The following is a 12,764-nucleotide window of genomic DNA, read 5'->3' as shown; positions in this document are numbered from 1 at the left end:
TTTAATGCCAGCCTAATATTTCCCTATTCTTGAGCATTTAGAATGTTTCCAATTTTTAAAAATAACTTGATGTGATGCTGATAGAAACATCCCTGAAGAAGCAGGTCTGGAGAGGAAATGCGCATTGGCACTATGGGACCCTGGGCACCCTGTGCAGCCCCCAGCAGCAGCTTTTGTGAAGCTATCTGACATTGCTAAATATTTGTTTTCTTTCAATGTCTATCAGTGTGAGAAATGTTTAAGAGCTGGAAATCATAACTCATATTTTTGATTATACCAAGCTCCTAGATGAACTGAATTTACATAGAATATGATTTATTTTCTTACCCTTGGAAGGAAGTAGTAATACAAGTAGCCTGGGAAAAATAGTTTGGAACTTTAGGTAAAAGTAGCACAAAGTTGCTGAGTGACTCACTTATCCAGCTTCTCATTAGCTTGCCGCCAATGTGTCTGCTCCTTCTTCCATCTCAAATTCTCATTTAGGCAGGAAAATCGGTCATTCCCTGCGAGTTCAGAAATGCATGATAAGAATTTGATTAGCATGAAACCCTCCAAAATAACCACAAGTTCTGTAAAAATGTCAACTAAGAGGACTCAGCATTGCTTCTCTGGCTAATCAAAATGCATGCCGGATGCTGGTAGGAGACAAAGCCCCTGTCCATCTCCACGTAGGCTTGTTCTTTGATTTACAAGCTAGAGCTTTAGGAGAAACCCGGTCTTTTGGGGGTATTGGTGAGCATGTTTCTCATGAACACAGGGGTCCAGTGAAACTCCACGTGAGAGGTTCTCGCGGAGTTACTGAAAAGGACAGGGTGGCTGTCAAATGAAGGGCCCAACCACCCCTGAAAAAGCTGAGCTCCCTTCAAGTTCCTGATCTTTGTGTCCCTTGCATGGGGCGAGCTATCAATAAGACTGAGGATGCCTGACCACTTCTATTCTACAGCAGTGAGCTCAGCCTCTTCGGGACCATTCCTGGTACACTGGGGTCTCTGGAGGACCAGAACACTCTGAGAGCACTGGGGAGATTTGTTCCATTCTGAGAGTGCCCTGAATGATTTGGGGGGATGATCTTGGAACTGGAACTGTATATTGACCATGCTCCACAGAGATAAGTCAAATATCCTGGGGAGAGCCTTCAGCCTTGAGAGAGACACCATTTCTCTCACAGTGACTCCCCTTCTTGGATGTGATCTTTGACCACCCCCACTGCGGACATTTCTGGGGTTCCTGTGACCTCAGGAACATAGCTTTTCCTTATAGACACAGGACTAACATTACACATGCCATGCATAGAATCCCAGAACCTGCCAGTCTCTATTCCCATAATGCCTTAAGTCAATGATGGTGTCTCCTCATGTCGGGAGGACATTCTTTCCCACAGAAGGTGCAGAACTCTGACAGAAAACAGAGAAGGGTGGATCCAACGCACCTGGACCCCGGCGCCGCATCATCTCCCCTCTGGCCCCTTCACCACGGAGCAAAGCCTCTTCTAGTCTGGCCTTGACATCTCTCGACTTCTGCAGGACTTGGGTGCTGACTTTGTCAGAACTTGCCTTTCCCTGGACAGGACAGAGGGGGAAGGACATTGAGTTTGGTAAGATCTACGTCCATGGTGAGATCTCTGTACTCCGAGGTGGCTCCAGCCACTTTGGATGTGTGCTAGACAGAGACACTGTTCTGGGGGATCCCACAGCTAAAGTCCTGTTCACAGGGGTGGGGTTGTCTCTGCAGAAGACAGAGATCCTTTCCCTGTGGACTCTACAGAGGTTATAGATTTGCAAATAGGTTATGGATTTTAATAAAGAAATAAGAAAAATTACTGATGCCTCCACTGCTCAGAAAGAGGGGGACAAACACAAGACAGGATGGGATGTGGAAGATGAGCCTGAGTCTAAAACTGAGCCATCGCGCACCTACCTTGTACTCAAAACACGAGACACAGATGAAAAGGAGATCTAGAATCCTGTTCAGTTGCATTGATGGCAGGTCAGCAATCCACTTCCTAATGAGGCTCTGGTCTGTGTTTTTCATGATCCAGAGGAAGCAAATCATGAGGTTCCGGGTTGTGTCGGCATTTAGCATGTTGTAATGCTTGTAGGGCTGGAAGTAGGCAGATGGGGAGAAAAATGTCGGGAAGGAGCTGAGCAGCAGAAACACTGAAAGTTTTAAGGGGTGTTAATCTCTTAGAACACTCTCACTGTATTTCTAACTCGGCTGGGGTCTTCTCCAGGGACTCGGTGTTTCCCTGCTGAGGAAGCTGTGTTCTTTGTGGGCTGCCGGGCCAGAGGGCTCACCTGGGACAGTGTTTGAGCCAGGCTTTTAGCCACGTATCCTTGGGCACTCTTTGCCTCAGGAGCTCTGTGGTCTGGTGGTCTGCCCTGGAACTTGACCCCCCTCCTGTAATCTCAATGATAAAAAGGGGCTCCCATGCTGCTAAGATCTCTAAGTATTTCTCCTTCAATCTGGACACCGGACAGATTAAAGCAGAGTCTTATAGCAGAGAACTGGCCTGGCTAGGTTCCAGAAACACCCTATTGTTCAAAATTTAATTTCTTTGTCACAGAGTCTAAAGTATAATATGCTCAACAAATTAACCAAATCCATAATGTAGTGGAGTCCTCTGCAATGTGACTTTAACCACAATTTGTCTTTCTGGGTGTGTGGGTGTGGGGCTTCAGGCTATTTCCTTTAATACACTGGCCGTGAGAGTTCATGTTAGAGTTCTGGGCATCCTTTCTGCTACTTATCAAATCAGCACCAAGAACAGTATGTAGCTGCAGCCTCGGTTCAAGTGACGTAGCTAGCATCCAGTGGAAAACAGTGGTGAACTTGCAATGGGGTATTTGTGAGTACGAGAGGGAAATGTTGGTATTGATGGTAATGATAGGGCTTATGATGCTACTTTAGTTTTTCTGAGTATGGGGATAAGAAGATATGAAATGATTAGCTATAACTTCACAGGGAATATCTTCTAATAGATGAGCTTTGGGCATTTGGCATTTGCCCTTAGATCAAACAACAATGTAAAAGGCACCCAGCACCTCAAGTAGCTAACTTTCCTTCGATAGATATTAGAAAGGTGGAGGAAGTCATAACACACAGTATTTTCCAAACTACAGGATGAGTGCTATCAACTGTCAAAGGCCTTTTTCTTCCCTCTGGTCCTCCAACCCTCATGGGGGTTTGTTTACTGGGGATGTGGGTGGCAGAGTGACTAACTGCTGGAGGAAAGAGAAAAAGGTCATCTAGCAAGGACAAATTAGGTCTAGATGCTGCCTTCCCAGAAGAGAACCAAGTTGAGTCCTCCGAAGATGGTCTCCACACAGTAACGCTCAGTCAAACTAGCTGGAGGACGCAGAGCCGACTTGACAAAGCGGTGGCAGAGATCATCACAGAACAGAGAGAGCTAGCATCTCAAGTGAATCAGAAGGGTTATTCCAGGAAGAGCCCCTCTTTAAACCCATAGTCTGTGCATGAGGACAGAGCCAAATGCCTCTGCTCAGAGTCTCTGGGAACCCAGAGAACCTGAAGACCTTTGCTTAAGAAGTACTCTGTCAAGTAACCTTTAATATTTTTTTTGAGGCAGACACACTATGAATAACAAATACAAAGAATAAACATAGCTCAAACCTTCCACCCGAGGGAGCCTTGGTTTGATCCTCTGCGATAATCTGGTTTCCCAGGTTCACCTCTTTCCTGGTTTTCTGAGCCTTGAACTTGGCACCACTGAGACTCTGAATTTGAACTGTGACTCTCCTGCTGGGGCCAGCACCCTGCCTGATCATGCGTAGCCTCATCTGCACCATTTCCCTGCACAGCTGCCCGCCTCATGGTGGCTCCTTCCAGCATCAAGCAATACAGCAGAAATCTCACTGCCTACCTTATGGTAGGTTCTAATAGGTGATTATAAAAGCAAGCTCATCAAAAAATAGGAGAAGACATAAAAAGAAAAATAAACTAGGGAAATGGGCAACATACCAAGGAAGACAGCATTGTTCCATTTGTCTTCAAATGATTCCCAGCGATGGCCGGTGCCACATTATGGTTAATTGCTCCGATCCCGTCTTGTTCTTCTTCTGAATAACTGGTGCGGTTTTTCCCACCACGGGTATCTGCAGCGGCAATTCAAACATCATTGGTCTCATCAATGCAGTCGTGCTCCTTGGCATTTACCCAAAGGAGTTGAAAACTTATGCTCAAATAAACACCTGCATTCAAGTGTTTATAGTGGCTTCATTAATAATTGCTAAAACTTTAAATCAACCAAGATGCTCTGCAGCAGGTGAATGGATGAAAAAATCCTGGTACGTCTAGACAATGAAATGTTATTCAATACGAAAAAGAAATGAGCTAGCAAGCCATGAAAAGATATGGAAGAACCTTATATGCATACTGCTAAGTAAATGAAGCCAATCTGAAAGGCTACAGTACTATACAATTCTACTTACGTGGCATTCTGGAAAAGGCAAAGCTATGGAAACAATAAGAGTTCCATGGTTGCCAAGGGCCAGGGGAAAGGGAGGGATGACTGTGCAGAGCACAGAGGAGGATTCGGGCAGAGAAGCTCCTTATGATACTACGGAGATGGAGATGGATTATATATTTATCCACACCCTCAGAAGGTCCAACACCAAGAGTGAACCCTAATGTAAACTACGCATTTTAGGTGACAGTGGCGCGTCGGTAGTTTATCACTCGTAAGAAACCTCCCATTCTGGTGGATTTAAAGCTGCTAGCGGGGGAGGCGATGCATGTGTCGTGGCAGGAGGTATGTGTGCGGGGAATCTCCGCACCTTCCCCTCAATTTTGCTGTAAGCTGAAAGCTGCTTTAAATAGTTGTCTCGTGGGGAAAAAATGCAATAAAAAGTAAAAACAGTGATTCTCAAAACCAACCCCAAAATTTAAGTCTTAAAAAAAATCTTTGGTAATGTCAAGCCAAGAATTCTGCTTTCCTATGTCCCCTACCCAACACTGAACATGCGACTGATCCTTGTCAGTCCTGAAGCCAGCACAGTAAATTTCACCCTGATGTTCAGCATTACTTATCTGTCACTATAGACAGGGAAAAGCAGGCTAATAATAAAAGACAAAATGTCCAGTATAAGATACTGCTAGAAATTAATTTTAAAATTGTGAAAATGAAAATCTCAAAGCTTTCATTACACTTTCCAATAATATTTAAAAAATTTACACATGTTTTACACAATAACTGAATATAAAGGAGCTTGTAATTATAGCATTAAACAAGTACTTTATGGAATAACAAGCTTTTATCATAAATTAAGCAATACTTCATTAAATTTTAAGTTTTTGAAATGAATGTTAGCTTATCATATCTATATTATAGACATAACATATTTTATACATAGGCATAGATGTATGCAAACAAAAAGGTTCAAATGCTTGGTTTTTAAGAACACTACCAATCACACATACAAAAAGGATTTAGAAAATGCTTAGAAAACTGTGTTAAAACACTTGCAACTGATGGGTCTGTTAACAACTCATATTTTATTAGACCTGTCAACATTAGCAGTATTTGGACCTTCAATTTTTCAGAAAAAGTAGAGTATGAATGGTCTTTTCATCTGCTAAAGTTCTACAAACAGAACTCAGTTTTGTTAAGAGCTCAATTTTTAAAAATAGTAATTCAGTATTATGTTTTAAGGCAATTGGAGTTTCAAACAAATGGTAAAATGAATGACAGAGAAATTATACAAGATCTGATAATACTATGGGGATATTTGGGGATACATTCTCACTTCCTGTAAATATGCACAGGGTTATGGTCACAAGAAAAGGAAGGGTTTCCACACACGCTGCACAAAGGGCTCCTATAGAAGTTCTCTCGCTCCCTCTGAGATGCAGGCCCATTGTCACATTTTTCCCTTCTGGGGAGGGGAAGTCATTCAGAGGCTGAGGATCTCCTCCAAGGTCCCATGTAGTAATAAACGGGCTGGAGCCTGAATTAAGTTGTACCCTTTTAACTTAATTGTTCTTATTTTTTTAATCCTCATCTGAGAATATGTTTATTGATTTTAGAGAAAGAGTAAAGGGAGAGAGAAACATTGATGAGCTGCCTCCCTCACATGCCCTGACCAGGGATTGAACCCAAAACCTAGGTATGTGCTCTGACCGGGAATCAAACTTACAACCTTTTGGTGTGAGACAATGCTCCAACCAACTAAGTCACCTGGCCAGGGCTGTATCTTTTTTAAAGACTATATTCTTTTTTAAAAAAATATATTTTATTGATTATGCCATTACAGTTGTCCCATTCCCCCCTTCACTCCCCTCTACCCTGCACACCCCTCCCCCACCATTCCCCCCCTTTCGTTCATGTCCATGTGTCATGAGTTCTTTAGATTCTGTATTTCCCGTAGTATTCCTGCCCTCCCCCCTGTCTATTTTCTACCTACCGTCTATGTTACTTAGTCTCTGTACCTTCTTCCCCCTTCTCCTCCTCCCACTCCCCTGTTGCTAACCCTCCATGTGATCTCCATCTCTATGTTTCCACTCCCGATCTAGCTGTCCTCTTAGTTTGCTTTTGTTTTAGGTGTGGTTGTTAATAACTGTGAGTTTGTTGTCCTTTCACTGTGAGTATTTTTTATCTTCTTTTTCTTAGATAAGTCTCTTTAACATTTCATATAATAAGGGCTTGGTGATGATGAACTCCTTGAACTTGACCTTATCTGAGAAGCACTTTATCTGCCCTTCCATTCTAAATGAAAGCTTTGCTGCGTAGAGCAATCTTGGCTGTAGGTCTTTGGATTTAATGAGTTGGAATACTTCTGTCCAGCCCCTTCTTGCCTGTAAGGTCTCTTTTGAGAAATCTGCTGACAGTCTGATGGGTACTCCTTTATAGGTGACTGTCCCCTTATCTCTTGCTGCTTCTAGGATTCTCTCCTGCATTTTAATCTTGGCTAATGTAATGATGATGTGCCTTGGTATGTTCCTTCTTGGGTCCAACTTCTTTGGCACTCTCTGAGCTTCCTGGATTTCCTGGAAGTCTATTTGCCAGATTGGGGAAGTTCTCCTTTATTATTTGTTCAAATAAGTTTTTCGCTCGTGGCTGTTCCTCTTCCCCTTCTGGTACCCCTATAATTCAGATGTCGGAATGTTTAAAGATGTCCTGGAGGTTCCTAAGCCTCTCCTCATTTTTTGAATTCTTGTTTCTTCCTTCTTTTCTGTTTGGTTGTTTCTTTCTTCTTTCTGGTCCACTCCCTTGATTTGAGTCCCAGTTTTCTTCCCATCACTATTGGTTTCCTGTGCATTTCCCTTCATTTCAATCAGTTTAGCCTTCATATGTTCCTCTAATTTGTGGCTAAAAACCAATTCTGTGAGCATCACCAGTATTTTGAACTGTGCATCTGAAAGGCTGGCTATTTCTTGGTCACTTAGAATTATAGGCTCTGGGGCTTTGAGCTGTTCTTGAGTCATGTTTGGTCTGTTCGCACCTGTTATGTATGAGGGGCGGAGCCTTAGGTGTTCACCAGGGCTGAGCAACCCAGTCACTGAGTTGTGATGTGGTATGTGGGGGCGGGGAAGAAAAATTGCGCTTTGCTCTGCTCCATTCTCTCCCAGATTTCTGTCCCCTCTGCAGCTTCCCACAAGCAAATTGGGCCCATCTGGTGATGGTTCCTGGGTGTGTGGGCTTGTGTACCCTCCAGAACCCTGTGGGTCTCTCCAATGAACTCTGTGGGCCTGGGAGCTTCTCCCGGCCCCTCAACCCCGAAAGACTTTCCAGTTGGTGCTTTCAGGCTCTAATTTCCATCGCTGGGGTTCTAGCCTGAGTGGTCTGTTTCACTGTTCGCTCCTTCACTTGGTTTATCTGCACGCGAATGTGTGACCACAGTCAGCCAGCCGCCCTGCACCCTCACTGGGTCCGCCCATTGCCACTGCATGCCTGGGATCCATCAACCGCCTCTGCCTCTGCTCCTGGGTTGGTCAGACATAACCATCTTTCCAGCCCAACCCCACTCCGCCACTGACTTCATCCCTCTTACCGGTCTGGCTGAGTGGTTCGTTGTTGTTGGACTTCCGTACAGTTCAATTCTCACTGTTTTGGCTGCATTTTTGTTTCTAAAACTTAGCTGTCTTTAAATTTAGTTGTGGGAGGGAGCACAGTGTTTCCACCTACGCCTCCATCTTGGCTGGAAGTCCTAAAGACTATATTCTTATTTGTTTATCAAACTAAAGATTACATATACAGTAAATTTATTATATCACATTAATAATGGGATACGTTTTACTGTTTACCCACCTGTCACTACATCACAAGCACAGAGTTCAATGTATATGTAAAGAAATTAGTGAGATTTAAAAGATTCAAAGGCAAAGTGCTAAAAAGTTTTTATCTCGAGTAACTGATTTGGAAAATTTTAGTCAGCAAGGAACAATGTATGTTTTGTGAACAAACCAGTGATGGGTCTTTAAATGAAACTTTTTAGAAACTTTCATGCAAAACTCTGGCAGCGGTCTGCAAGATACCCTGCTCTGAACTACATCTCAAAAATTTGAAGATGATTCTGTTCTGCTCTCACCCTCCAGTTGGGCACTGCTTAGAGGAAGCTCTAGGCATCTCACCCCACAGCCTGCTCACCCTGGGAACCAAGCTTGCTTCTGTGGCCATTTTCCTTGGCTGTTCTTTTGCTCATTTTATGAGCTAAATAATTTTCACCAACAATGATTTTAGAAATAATTTACTCATACATGATACTTTGCATTAGAGGAAGCAGGAAAATGTGGATGGTTCCAAGATTCCAAGGATTATTGCCTGCAAGGATGCTGGGCTCGTGTAAGCATTCTTCAGACCCCAGGATGTTTCCTCAGCCAGGGAGCAGTGTGGTAATTTCTAAGAACCTTTCTTGAGTTAGGGGAAAAGCAAAGAACCATTCTGAAGTGGTCAGAATCCTCCGTGTGTGTGTAGGCAATGAGATTGTTATTCTCAGGTATAGGGCAGTTTTGCTCCTTTACATTCCCTAATCCACACTGTAGTATACACCCTTTGACATAATTCATCCTTTCCTCTCTTTCTTTGTGAGATACCTACTTGCAAACCTTAGCATCAGCTTCTTAGCGCCAAGGGCAAAATTCCTCTGCTACAGCAGAATTTCCTAATACTGAAAGACACCATGATTTTTTCTTTTTGCATGGAACAATTGTTTAGGTTCATTTGAGGCTGCTTCTTTGCTTAAGCATTCATAAAAGAAAAAATAAGGAGTACCTGTATTTTAAGGCATTGGAGTAGTAATTTCCAAAGGGACTGTGATTTTGTTATCATCTCATCCTTTGTGGTGTCTAGTTTATAAAGTTCATTATATACCAGCAGACCAATGAATGAATGAGTGAATGAATGAACAGATGAACAGACAAATAATTTCTAAATAAAAACACACACAGGGCTATGTGCCTTAAATAAAAAAAGTATTGGGGCCATAAAAAGGATTGGGGAGCACCGGTGAGCAGAACTGTTCACATAACCATATCAGCACTAGAGCTAAAGACAGAAACCTCATTCTAGTGGAGCACTTGGCAGGACCCCTCGTCAACCCAGAGAAGGAAACAAAAAGTATGGTTACCTGTAAAGTCATAGAACTGCGGCAGAGCATCCAAAATGATGCCAACCAAAGGCAGGTAAAGGGCAGCAATTTTGACCTTCACCTCTGATTTGACACAGCGCGGGTCCAGGTCGTGAGAACTTAGCAGGCTGTGAATGGCACTGACAGCTTTCCTTTGCACTTTGCTGATCCTGTTGGCACAACACAGAACACTATTATGGAGGTTATGAAGGAGAGTGACCAAAATGGCCTTAAACAACAAGACATGACCAGAATGCTCCTAAACAACAGGGTGACAATGTAAAAATCAAGGAAAATTGGATGGCAGTATGTACAGCTCAGAGACAGACTGCCTGTGTTCTAGTCCTGGGTCTTCTGTTAGCATGAAGTTTCCAAGTTCATCATGTTGTATCATTAAGCACTTCATTACATTTTATTGTTAAAGAATACTGCATGAGTATATGACTTTTTATTTACCCATTGATGATATTTGAACTGTTTCTACTTTTTTAAGATTTTATTTACTTATTTTTAGAGAGAGGGAAGGAAGGGAAAAAGGGAAGGAGAGAAACATCAATGCATACATGGGGGAGACACATCAGCTGGTTTCCTCTCACATGTCCCAAACTGGGGACCTGGCCTGAAACCCAGGCACGTGCCTTGACTGGGAAATTGAACCTACGACCTTCTGGTTCATAGGCCAGCAATTAATCCACTAAGCCACACCAGCCAGGGCTCCACTTTTTGACTATTATGAATTATGAATGCTGCTATGAATATTTTTGTATAAGTCTTTGTGTAGATACAAATTTTATTTCTATTGGGTATATACCTCAGAGTAGAATTATTGGCTCATAAGGTAACTCTGTGACTAACCTTTAGAGGGACTTCAAACTGCTTTCAGTAGTGGCTACACTATTTTACATCCCTAGCAGGAATGCATGAAGTATCCATAGTCCATCTGTCAACACTTGTTACTGTTGGTCTTTTTTATTAGCCATCCTAATGTGTACGAAGGTGCTATGGATGACACGTTTGTGTCCCCACAAAATTCGAAGGCTGAAACCTAATCCCCTAAGTGACTATGTGGGCCTGTGGGCAAGGATTAGGTCATGAGGGCAGAACCCTTAGGACCTCTAAAGGGACCCTTCCTTTAGGAGACCCCAGAGAGCTCCCTTGCCCAATTCTGCCATGCAGGACACAGAGAAGATGACCATCTCTGAACTAGGAAGGGGGTCTTCACCAGACACTGAATCTGCTGGCACCTTGGTGCCAGGTAATTTCCACATGCTTGAAAACACTACAGATTTATTTAAAATTTTAAAAGATTTTCATTTTGTGTATTTTTAGAGAGAAAGGAAGGAGAGAAGGAGAGAAACATCAATGTGTGGTTGCCTTTTGTGAACCCTTCACTGGGGACCCAGCCTACACCCCAGGAACGTGCCCTGACTGGGAATTGAACCAGTGACCCTTTGGTTTTCAGGCCCGTCTGAGCTACAGCAGCCAGGGCAAAAACACTATAGATTTAATGATGTGAGGACATCTGTAGACACTCCCAGGTAAAAAGGGCTGCAGGGAGATCCATTAGAAACTGGAGTTGCAGCTCCTTTCAGGTGTCCAGGTACTAAGATCTGTCCCCCTGGCCCTTGCACCACAGATGGGCAGGTGTTGGTGGGTCTACTGATTGTCTTGGCAGCAAAAGGAGATACTGATCAAGAGGAAGTATTGTTAACGGATGAGATCTTTCTGAGAGTTCAGTACACATGCTAAAATTTGTGGGAGTACTTCTAAAGACTTACTGGGAGAGTAATTGGTCAACCCAGAAATCAGGGATTATTGTGTTATGGGATCTTAATTAGTTACCCACTGCAGGGAGAAAAGGTAGGGTGTGTTTTGCTAGTATAATAACAGCAACAAATTTGCAAGGAATCAAAACAGATGTCAGGGCTGTTTCTTCAGACATCTGACTAGAAGGGAAATTGAAAACAGAACTACTTCTAATGTGACTAATAAGAGTACTTTCAGAAATCATGTAAATCAGTCCTATTAAAGGACAGTTAAAAAAGTGTGTGTGTGTGTGTGTGTATGCATGTGTGAAGACAATTTTTTTTGGGCTCAGACCTCCGTGTTAGCACCCTATCAGAATGCGTCAGGGTACTTTGTGTTGCTGTGGAAATTCAGGTTAATTATAGGCTAGTAATGCTACCGAGAAAATTAAGAGGAGTTTGGTTAGAGTTGAGAGAAGATGAAATTGAAGCCTTGGAAAATGAAGCTCACTAAGGATACACTCAGGAAGAGGCAGAATTCAGAGCTAGAACATGAGGTTTCCCACACTCACTAGCAGACAGAGACATACATTTACTTAGGCAGTATCAGCAGGAGTAAAGCATGTAAAATCTATTTGTTAGTGCAGTTACTCTAACTTGGATGTGCTCCTGTAATAGTTTCATGCAGAAATGTCCTGTTTCCTTCACTAAATTATAAGCACTTTAAGAGAACTTGAGAACTTTCAGCTAAACAAAAATCTGTAACATACAGCCACACTGCCATTAATCAGCATACTTCCCCCAGAAACTTCTTCAGCAGAGGAAGATAGAGGGCCGAGTCATAGAAATAGGTTTCCCAGGCCAGGAGATGGTGTGGTAGGGAGAGTGAGCACTGGGGAGGGGCTTGGAAGACTGTGTCTCAGGATTTGGTTCTGCTATGTAACTTTGGGCAAGTTCCTTCACTCCTATGAGTCTAATCTAAATACCAGATTACATTCCGATCCTAATGACCTTGGGATCTGAGTCCCTGAATGGTGAGCTCTGTGGGGGCAGGGAATTTTGTCTGTTTTGTGCACAGATTCTGATACGCTCCAACATTCAAGTGTGTCTGCCCGTGTAAGGCATTCAGCAATTGTTTCATAGAATATATAATATTTTGGAAAGCATTGCCTCCACCAAATTGGGGAGATGGTGATTTTCTGATCATATGGGCTTGTGGAGCATATGGTTCTGGAGAAGGAAAGAAGCTGGTGGTCGACCATCCTCCCTGTCCATTGACTTCAAGGCTGGAGACTGCCATGGGCCCCTTGGTGATCAGGTTTAGAAGAAATCAAAGGATTTATAAGCCCTGGCCCTGAGCCATCTCTTAGCTTGGGAGAGTCTCTTGCAAATCTGGACAAAGGGCAACTGCTTTCTTGTTAGCAGCCCCTTTCTTTGT

General features: G+C 43.1%; 1 protein-coding gene across 4 annotated transcripts in view; it reads right to left on the bottom strand.

Annotated features, from left to right (window-relative positions):
- The window catches only part of DOCK8 (dedicator of cytokinesis 8), a 221,000-nt gene that overhangs the window by 38,153 nt on the left and 170,083 nt on the right, over positions 1-12,764 (bottom strand). For 3 of the 4 annotated variants that reach the window (XM_037061715.1, XM_037061716.1, XM_037061717.1), the window contains 5 exons: positions 9,583-9,751; positions 3,979-4,119; positions 1,918-2,100; positions 1,430-1,559; positions 416-503 (listed from right to left, as the gene is read on the bottom strand). In XM_037061715.1, coding sequence (XP_036917610.1) covers positions 416-503; positions 1,430-1,559; positions 1,918-2,100; positions 3,979-4,119; positions 9,583-9,751 — 711 coding nt within the window. Of the gene's footprint in view, positions 1-415; positions 504-1,429; positions 1,560-1,917; positions 2,101-3,978; positions 4,120-9,581; positions 9,752-12,764 lie in introns of all 4 variants that reach the window. The other variant, XM_037061714.1, reaches the window with a different exon arrangement.

This window comes from Sturnira hondurensis, unplaced genomic scaffold (assembly GCF_014824575.4).
Source record: "Sturnira hondurensis isolate 20B ecotype Veracruz unplaced genomic scaffold, ASM1482457v3 Scaffold0013515, whole genome shotgun sequence".
Classification (NCBI taxonomy): domain Eukaryota; kingdom Metazoa; phylum Chordata; class Mammalia; order Chiroptera; family Phyllostomidae; genus Sturnira; species Sturnira hondurensis.
Note: the sequence above shows the minus strand (reverse complement) of the source record. Positions and strands in the feature narration are given on the sequence as shown.